This window comes from Tachyglossus aculeatus, chromosome 15 (assembly GCF_015852505.1).
Source record: "Tachyglossus aculeatus isolate mTacAcu1 chromosome 15, mTacAcu1.pri, whole genome shotgun sequence".
Lineage (NCBI taxonomy): Eukaryota > Metazoa > Chordata > Mammalia > Monotremata > Tachyglossidae > Tachyglossus > Tachyglossus aculeatus.
The window spans coordinates 21,877,065-21,887,397 of NC_052080.1; the positions used below are offsets into that span (position 1 = coordinate 21,877,065).

Genomic DNA, 10,333 nt, shown 5'->3' on the forward strand with positions numbered 1-10,333 from the left:
CTTCATGGGCAGGGAACGTGTCTGCCAACTCTGTTGGAGTGGACTCTCCCAAGCGCTTAGTACAGTGCTCCACTGACAGTAAGCGCTCAGCAGATACCATTAGTTGATACAATGGCTAATTCTGGACAGATAGTGTAGTGTCTCCATTTAGGAACTGAAAACACCTCGGGTGAGACAGAAGAATGGCACCTACTTATTCCTTTGGGGGCCCAACTCTGTCTTGGATTTTTAATCCCTTCCTCCAATAATGAGAATAATAATTGTGGTATTAGTTAAGTGCTGACTATGTACCAGGCAATCTGCTAAGCGCTAGGGGGAACACACGCAAATAGGGTTGGACACAGTCCCCATCCCGCATCGGGCTCACAGTTTTAACCCCCATTTTACAAATGAGGTAACTGAGGCTCAGGGAAGTGAAGTGGCTTGCCCAAGGTCACATAGCAGACAAGTGGCCGAGACGAGATTAGAATCCATGACCTTAATACATGCCCCCAAAACAACAACTAAGAACTTGACGACGCAAATTGGAATTCTCCATGAACCACTTGAGGGAGAGGAGCAGTGTCTATAAGCACTTTTTCTAGGGTTGACAGACACCCACATTTTTCCCCAACTCTTAGAAAAAAAAATTAAATCTAAAAACGTGGGAAATTTCCAAATGAGTGGGAGTGTCGACCGATAGTATTTATTGAACACTTACTCTCTGCAGGGCGCTGTACTGAGCGTTGGGGGAAATACGGTAGTTAGTAGACACCATCCCGGCCTTGAGAAGCTTGCAGTCTAGAGGGAGAGACAGATAGAAAGATAAATTAAGAATTGGGGGAAGCAACTGAGTAGAAAAATAGGGACCCAAGTTCTTTGGGACCTTTGCACATTAAGTATTTATACCACCTTCAATCCCACAGCACTTATGTAGCTATCTAGAAGTTATATAATTTATTTATATTTATATCTGTCTCCCCCTCTAGACTGTAAAATCGTTTTGGGCAAGGAGTATGTCTACCGACTCCATCGTATTGTCCTCTCTCAAGTGCTTAGTACTAATGTCTCTGCACAGAGAGTGCTCAATAAATACTGCTGATTGAGGAGAGGGAGTGGGCTGGGCTTAGGGAATTGAAGACCCTACAGTACTGTTGACACAGGAGGGTGGGAATAAGATCTAGGGGCTTGCGATGCTTTTTTTCTAACCAGCGTTACTCCCCAAAGCGCTCAGTACAGTGCTGTGCACACAGGAACTGCTCAATATTGGTCAGTCAGTCATATTTATTGATTACTTACTGTAGCAGAACATTGAACTAAGCACTAGGGAGAGTAAATATCACAATATAACAGACACAGTCTCTGCCCACAACGAGCTTACAGTCTAGCGGGGGAGACATATTACTACAAAACAATAAAATTACCAATAGTGGTATGAGGCTGGAAAGGGGAATGAATAAAGGGACGAAGTCAAGGTGACGCGGAAAGATGTGGGAGAAGAGGAAAGGAGGGCTCAGTCAGGGAAGGCTTCTTGGAGGAGATGTGCCTTCAATAAGGCTTTGAAGATGGGGGGAGAACTCATTCATTCATTCAATCGTATTTATTGAGCGCTTACTGTGTGCAGAGCACTGTACTAAGCACTTGGGAAGTACAAGTTGGCAACATATAGAGACGGTCCCTACCCAACAGTGGGCTCACAGTCTAGAAGAGAATAATTGTCTGTCGGCTATGAAGTGAGAAGGGGTTCCAGGCCAAGGGTGGGACGTGGGCGAGGGGTCGGCAGTGAGGTAGACGAGATGGAGGTACAGTGAGAAGGTGAACATTAGAGGAGCAAAGTGTGATGGCCGAATAACAGTAGGACAGTGGTGAGGTAGGAGCGGGAAGATCACTTTAAAGCCGATGGAAAGGAATTTCCGTTTGATGCGAAGGTGGATGGGAGACCGCTGGAGGTTCTTGATGAGTGGGGAGACGTGGACCCGACCTTTTTATAGAAAAATAATCAGAGCGGCAGTGCGAAGCAGGGACTGGAGTGGGGAGAGACGGGAGGCCACGGACGACAATAACGGCTGTGAAATCTTGTGTCCCAGGGATGCTGGTGGACAGCACCAACAGATACAGCTCGGCCTTCTACTCCTGTGCCGTGGGTACCCTCCTGGGCGCCGCCTTCCTGGCTTTAGTGCGGCCCTGCAAGATGGGACTGTTCAGCCGGCAGCGCCAGGCCAAGGACAAAGGCAACTCCAAAGCTCTACAAGACCTACCCGAAGACTTTCTCGAGATGGACCTCGGAAAACCGGACGCCTCCGTTCCCAATCGCGAAGACCTAGTATGATCGACCGTTCCCCTGAAGCGCAGCACTGTGTCCACTAGAAAAACAAACCGACAAAAACACACTAGATAATCACTCTGCTCCACCGTCGACATTTTAAAGGGAATGTAAACGTGAACTGTGCTCCCAACTACTTCGTTTTTTAAGTTTTTCTTTTTTTTACTGTTTCTTTTTTAAGCCAGTCAAAAACCACTTCCATAGAGAACTTGGCTTTAGACAACTAGCAATACAAGAAAAGCGTCAGAGATCCATGGGTTCGCATTTGGGTTTTTAAAGAGGGGGACGAACATCCGAGAGGTTCAGGTAGATTCCAGTTCCACGCGGCAAACGGGTGAATTTCCGACCCTCGATCCAGACGGAAGGGGCCCTTCCCGAATCGGAAATTGCCAGTGGCACTGCAAGCTCCAGACCTGCCTTGGGGGATGAATAGATGAAATAAAACCGGTAATTCTGCCTTTGAGGTCTCCATTTAGTTAAACCGGGCTCTTATTTTTCTAGATGAAATTCTGATTCTGGGAAGTTGGGAGGGTGTTGGGGAGAGAGGATGAGTTAGACTGGGAATACTATAGTCTTTCTGATTTTTAAAGAATGAAACTTGAACTTCAGAATATGGAGATTATCCTTTATTTTTATGGCCAGTTGTTATCACACACATTTCCATACTAGTTAGTTGCCCAGAAGACCACCCTGAATGTTTCCTGCTTGGTTTTAGGCAGTAGAATCTCCGGGACTGTGTCGTCTTTAATTTAAGCCAGTATTTATTCATCGTTAAGTTATTTTAGGAGGGCTGAAGGAAGTTATTCGGATAGGGATAGGTTCACGTCGGACAAATCTATCAGCTTTTGCGGGAAGCGTTGTTATTTTACCTCCTAGCAACCTATCAAGAATGCTGCTGTTTTGTCAGGTTAGTTCTCTAATAGCCCACAGGGTTAGTTTTGCTGTGAACTGATCACTGATGACTTGACTTTCAGAAAAAAAACAAAACTAAGATGGACAATGAACCACCTTCTTCTATGGCGCTGCGGGGGAGGGTTTGTTGTTATTTTACACGTGCTTTTTAAAAATCGGTGTCACTCAGAATGGCAGAATCATTTTCGATCCAAAGCAGGTGCAGTCGCTACTTCCTAAGGAGTAGCGGGGACATTTCCATCGTGAGGTACCATTTACGTCTTATTTAGTAGAAATGCCGGTGGTTTTCGGTAAGATGCCTGGGGCATTGGCCAGCCGTTTATTTTTGGAAAGTTTAAAATCTACATACGACATTCCCAGCTTTGGCGTGATATATAAAGAGAAGTTAAAAGCCACTGGGCAGTTGGTTTGCTCACCCTCTCCGTCGTTTGTACGGAATTCCACCTGGCTAGCGGTGGCCGCCACTTGCCGTTCCACCTTTACGCGGCTTCGAGGTTCATTTTCGGCATCTCAGGGGAACGAGTTGAACAAGCCTCGTTGGGTTCCGGGTCCCTCAGGACGCGGCTCAAATACTTCTCTGCGATAAAGGAGAGCGGTGCCCTGCACCATCCGCTGCATCTCAATGCGTTTTAATCAGCTGTAGGAAAATATCAAGACGATCGGTGAAACGGGGCTTAGGGGGTAGTGGGGCGGGGGGGGAGCAACTAGCGGCCCACACCAAAATGGATGGAGCAATTCTTCTGTCTGCTTGAAAATGATTTTTTTGGAGCTCGTGGCCGTTTTGCATCCTTACATGCCTTCAGCACTTTACGATGTAATCTCTTTTTACAAGGGTGCCCGATGCAGTTTTGATGTTTATAACTGACTCCAGAGGAATCGGCTATCCATGCCATCGGTTAACAGCATGAAAATGTGTGTGCAGTCGACCAATAATAGAGGGTTTTTAACATGTTCGAAAACAGGACTGCTGGTTTGTTTGGTATGATATAGAGTGGGATTCTGGTACTCTACCAAACGTAGAAATTTACAATAAACATGGTTTTTTTTTAAAAAAAAATGACTGTTTTTCTTCTGCTATAAACCTGTGTCGAGTTATATTTCTCCTTCCTGGAATGACAGTTCAGTAGTGTGACTTCAAGCGGTCTATCGAATTTAGATTAGACTCATTTTAGTCTTCCTATCCTAAGAATGGTATTTCTTAAGCACCGAACTAAAAGCTGGGGCAGACATTCGGGTCAGACACAGTACCTATCCTACATCAATCAATCAATCAATCGTATTTATTGAGCGCTTACTATGTCCAGAGCACTGTACTAAGCGCTTGGGAAGTACAAATTGGCAACACATAGAGACAGTCCCTACCCAACAGTGGGCTCACAGTCTAAAAGGGGGAGACAGAGAACAAAACCAAACATACCAACAAAATAAAATAAATAGGATAGAAATGTACAAGTAAAATAAATAAATAAATAGAGTAATAAATATGTACAACCATATATACAGGTGCTGTGGGGAAGGGAAGGAGGTAAGATGGGGGGATGGAGAGGGGGACGAGGGGGAGAGGAAGGAAGGGGCTCAGTCTGGGAAGGCCTACATGGATAGATAATAGTAATAGTATTAAGCGCTTATACTAAGTGCAGGGAAAGGGTACACGGTTGGGGTGGGGGTGGCGGGCGCAGAGATACGGACCCTGTTCCTCGAAGGAGGGAGTAGGATTTAATCCCCATTTTACAGCTGAGGAAATTGAGGCACAGGAAAGTGAAGTGATGTGCCCAAGGTTATACAGCAGAAAAGCGGTAGAGCTGAAAGTAGAACCCAGGTCCTCTGGCCACCAGGCCCATGCTCTCTCCACTGGGTCACCCTGCTTCTCCATTCAACCTGTCCACTTCGCTTCTCGGTGCCTCCGTTACCACATCTGTAAAATGGAGATTAAGACTGTGAGCCCTGTGTGGGACAGGGACTATGTCTGCCCAAGTGCCTGGCACATACTAAGTGCTTAACACAAGGGAAACACTTTACTAGCTTTGAAATCGGGGCTCCATCAACACCGTAATTAAGACTTCAAAATCAATAAGGTGAGACTCACCCAAGTAACGTCACTGGGAGAACTGACGTGCTGAAAATGATAAAGTCAAGAATTTGAGAGTACATTCACCTTTAAAATGCAAATATGTCACTTTAAACATTTCAAGTGTTAGAAAAGCTCAGGAATCAAGAAGCAGCGTGGCTCAGTAGAAGGAGCACGGGCTTGGGAGTCAGAAGTCATGGGTTCTAATTCTGCTCCGCCACTTGTCAGCTGTGTGACCTTGGGCAAGTCAATTAACTTCTGTGCCTCAGTTACCTCTCCTGTAAAATGGGGATTAAGAGTGGGAGCCCCACGTGGGACAACCTGATCACCTTGTATCCCCCCAGCGCTTAGAACAGTGCTTAGAAGTAAGCGCTTAACAAATACTATTATTATTATTATTATTAGACAATACTTTCCACTTTCTGCTTTTTCTCCTAGGACTAAGACGTTCTAAAGTAATTTCTTGGAAACTTTTAGTCTGGGTCCTTGCTTTAGACTATATTTTTGACAATAAGGTATTCCTTGATGTCGGAAACTGACTTTAAAAAGTCCTTGGTCTAATCTTGGTCAAATATAAGGCACTTTAAAGATAAAAAAGTACAAGCTAACCAGCGTTACACAGAATTTACAGTATTTTGGCTTGCTGCAGCACCATATCGAGACATCTTTCTCATTTGTCTGTCGCCCATGTCTCATTAGTGTTGAGAACTCCCAGAAGCTACCGGGTGGGGAGAGTTGCCTCTGCCCTTCGGGTTGGGTTTGTTCTTCATTTGAAGCGGGCAGAGTCACTGCCTGGGAAGCAGAGATAAGGTCCACACCCCTTTCCCCCCACTCCAAGCAGGTCTACCCTATGTTGAGGAGGTCAAAAGAGAGCATAGAATAAAACAAACTAACAAAAAACCCTCCCAGCGGGGCCCAGTCATGGCTGCAGCTTTGCCCGGGCGGTAGCCCTGCTCTCGGGGATCGGTGGCCTGGGCCCTGCCCTGGTCATTTGGGAGACTCGGGGGCTCGCCCCAATCCTGCCCGTCGCCTGCTAATGTGGGCCAAGACCACACGTGCACTTCATTCATTCAATTGTATTTCCTGAGCGCTTACTGTGTGCAGAGCAGTGTAGTACGCGCTTGGGAGAGGACAAAATAATAATAATAATGATGGCATTTGTTAAGCACTTACTATGTGCACTGTTCTAAGCGCTGAGCACTGTTCTAACAAGCAACAGACACATTCCCCACCCATAATGAGCCCACATCCCTGCTCGGCCTCTTACTGGCTTGCTGCCCTCCGGGCCTCTGTGAAAATAAAGCTGGTAGGGGCTGGAGGCTGACAGCTGCCCCGTGCAAAGCACCAGTGCAGACAGTTGCTAATAATAATAATAATAATCATAATAATAAGGATACTGTACTAATCGCTGGTGTGGGTACAAGCAAACCGGATTGGACACAGTCCCTGTCCCACGTGGAGCTCATTTTATAGATGAGGCAACCGAGGCGCAGAGAAGTGAAGTGACTTGCCCCAGGTCACACAGCAGACAAGTGGCAGAGCCGGGATTAGAACCCATGACCTTCTGACTCCCAGGGCCGTGCTCTGTCCACTACACCATGCTGCTTCAATCCCTCTGCACCTCCAGCCTCCAGACCATGGATCATCTGAAGGGAGATGCCATTATATCTCAGTGGTTTGGAGTCCCCTGGGGTGGGGTGGCGGGGATCAATCAGTCGTATTTATTGAGCACTTACTGTGTGCACAGCACTGTACTAAGCGCTTGGGAAGTACAAGTCGGCAACACATAGAGACAGTCCCTACCCAACAGCAGGCTCACAGTCTAGAAGGGGGAGACAGAGAACAAAACCAAACATACTAACAAAATAAAATAAATAGATATGTACAAGGTAAATAAATTAATAAATAGAGTAATAAATATGTACAAACATATATACATATATACAGGTAAAGAGGATTTTCACCCCGGGTGGGACACAAACCCACAATCCCTGGCTTAGGACGCCAATACCTTATCCATTAGGCAACTGGGGAGTAGTAACAATACTACTCTCCCAAGCACTTGGTACAGTGCTCTGCATGCTACAAGACTCTAGACTGTAAACTCATTGTTGGTAGGGAAAGATTCTGTTATACTGTATTCCCCCAAGTGCTTAGTACAGTGCTCCGCTCACAGTAAGCGCTCAATAAATACCACTGATTGATAAAAGGGGGCCCAAACAGGGTCGAGAGAAACACATTTTACCCTTCAAATTGGCATGGGGTTCCCTAAGCCGGGTGGAGGCGGCCTTTTGTAATGGAATTGGGTAAGTGCTCACAATGTGCACTGTACTAAATGCTGCAGAAAATGCAGGATAATAATAATAATAATAATAATAATAATAATGATGATGGCATTTGTTAAGCGCTTACTATGTGCAGAGCACTGTTCTAAGTGCTGGATAACCAGGTCAGACACAGTTCCTGCCCCACAGTTAAGTAGCAGGGGGAAGGGGTATTGAATCCCCATTTTCCAGATGAGGAAACAGCCACAGAGAAGTCAAGTGGCTTGCCCAAAGTCACATGCCATGTAAGTGGCAAAAGGGAGATCGGAACCAGTGCTTGGCACATAGTAAGCACTTAACAAATACCATCACCTGCATCATCAACCCAAGTCAGAGGACTTGGCCCGGGCTCTTTCCATTAGGCCGCTCGGCTTCTCCCTTCCCTGCTATAGAGAAGAATCAATTCGACTTAATTTCTCTAAGATGAAACACCACATTAAGGAAAAGCGCAGTGCTCGCGGAGAGCCATTTATGGGTTTGATTTGCGATTCAAAACAAGATGTCATCATCATCATCATCATCATCAATCGTATTTATTGAGCGCTTACTATGTGCAGAGCACTGTACTAAGCGCTTGGGAAGTACAAATTGGCAACATATAGAGACAGTCCCTACCCAACAGTGGGCTCACAGTCTAAGAGGGGAAGACAGAGAACAAAACCAAACATACTAACAAAATCACAGTAAGTCACAGCTACCACAGAGAGGGCCAACTTTAAAAGACACAGATTGCCACTTTTTGACACGTGCTTCGGATATAAAGACCGCCGATTGCGGTACCGGAGTTGTGAGTTTTGTAGTTGTGCGCCGACAGCGCCATAAAGAGGGGAACTACTTCCCCCTACCGCTCATCTTCTCGGAAAGGTCTGCTTGGGTTTCCAAGCGACGAGAAAATAACCCCAGAGGAAACTACAAACAAATGTGTGTCCCGTTACCTAAGTAACTGATCATAACCCAACCACTCTGTTGACAGCGTGCGTCCTCTAAGGAGACTGGAGACACGAAAAAGTGATCCAATCATACCTTCATCTCTGGGAACGTTGCCCGGCAACAGTTTATAAAGGAAAAACGGTCGATCAATCACTCTTCTAAGAGTTAGGGTAGAGACAAGCCGATCAGGTTGGACACAGTCCACGTCCCACATGGGACTCACTATCTTACTCTGCACTTTACAGATGAGGTAACTGAGGCACAGACGAGTGGAGTAACTTACCCTAGGTCACACGGCAGAAAAGTGGCAGAGCCGGAATTACAACCCAGGTCCTTCTGACTCCCGAGCCTGTGCTTTAATCACTAGGCCGTACTGCTTCCCATAAATAAGTACACGAGAGAGATTAATCTATCACTGGTATTTATTGAGCAATTACTGTGTGCAGAACACTGTACGACGTGCCTGGGGAGGGTAGGATACAACAGAGAGAGAGATGGGCCACTGAGACACACAGCCAAGTCAGAAATAGTGAGAAGCAGCGTGGCTTGGGAGTCAGAGGTCAAGGGTTCTAATCCTGGCTCTGCCACGTCTGCTGTGTGACCTTGGGCAAGTCACTTAACTTCTCTGAGCCTGTTACCTCATCTGTAAAATAGGGATTAAGACTGTGAGCCCCACGTGGGACAACCTGATCACCTTGTATCACCCCCCACTAGCGCTTAGAATAGTGCTTTGCACATAGTAAGCGCTTAACAAATGCCATTATTATTATTATTACTATTATTAAATAGCGGGCACTTCTCCATAATCATTAACTTGGGTTTTTCCAGCCACTCCAGAATGAAACCCCCTAAAACCATTCTCTGGATGGGAAATTGTAGGAGGCTAGACATCTGAATGCTGGCTGCACTTTGATTTAAAAAAAATCTACAAATTCCTAATAAGTTATCAGCAAAGGGATTAGCAACTTACCGCATTATTTTTTAACAGAAAAAAGGAAATGAAATAGAACTTCATTTCTTACAGATAGCTTAGTGGGTGGGGTTTCCGTTAAGTCGCAAGGAGGTGTTAAGTACAGTGGTCCAAGGTTGGAGGGTGGAAAAGGAATGAGTGAGAGGGAGAGAGAATAAGAGGCACACAAAGGAGGAGTCAGAGAGGGAGAGGAGCAGTTGAAGATGGAGAGTCAGGGATGGAGAGAATCAGAGCGGAAGAGATGGAGAGACAGACAGGGAGGGAGACGAGGAGACAGAGAAGGGAAGATGGGGACACAGAGAGGGGGAGAGACTTGCCCAAAGTCACACAGCAGGCAAGTGGCAGAGCCTGGATGAGAACCCAGATCCTCTGACTGGCAGGCACGTGCTCGAGATGGGGGGGACCACGTGTAGGGAGACCCCCTGAGATCAGATAGGAGCTGGAGAAGCAGCGGCGATGGTGGTGGAAGTGATGGTGAGGTGGCAGCTGAGTTTGGCAGCCTGGAGAGGAAAGCAGGAGCCGGGCCCCAGGCCAGCCCAGAGGGGCCATGTCAGGCTGGGCCTGGCGGCTTTCTTGGCTGGGGCTGCCCGCTGACCGTCCCATGGGCCCGATTTACAGGCCTGCTGTGCCCGTCCTGAAATCGCTCACATGGCCTTCACGTCACAGGCCGCCACTATCCCAGTTTCATCGTCAAACCCACAACCCCGAAGCCCTTCAGAAGCCATTCTGGCCAGTATACACTCTGGGGTGTCTGTTAAGCTCCTACTCTGCGCCAAGCACCGTGGTAAGCACCCGGGTGGATGCGATACATTTCGATCAGATACAGT

At 46.7% G+C, this 10,333-nt stretch overlaps 1 protein-coding gene across 4 annotated transcripts in view; it reads left to right on the forward strand.

Annotated features, from left to right (window-relative positions):
• Positions 1–3,887, forward strand: part of SLC16A6 (solute carrier family 16 member 6) — a 45,832-nt gene extending 41,945 nt beyond the window's left edge. For all 4 annotated transcript variants that reach the window (XM_038757224.1, XM_038757225.1, XM_038757227.1 and 1 more), the window contains one exon: positions 2,067–3,887. In XM_038757224.1, coding sequence (XP_038613152.1) covers positions 2,067–2,308 — 242 coding nt within the window. In that variant the 3' untranslated portion in view covers positions 2,309–3,887. The remainder of the gene's footprint in view (positions 1–2,066) is intronic.
• The last annotated feature ends 6,446 nt before the right edge of the window (positions 3,888–10,333 follow it).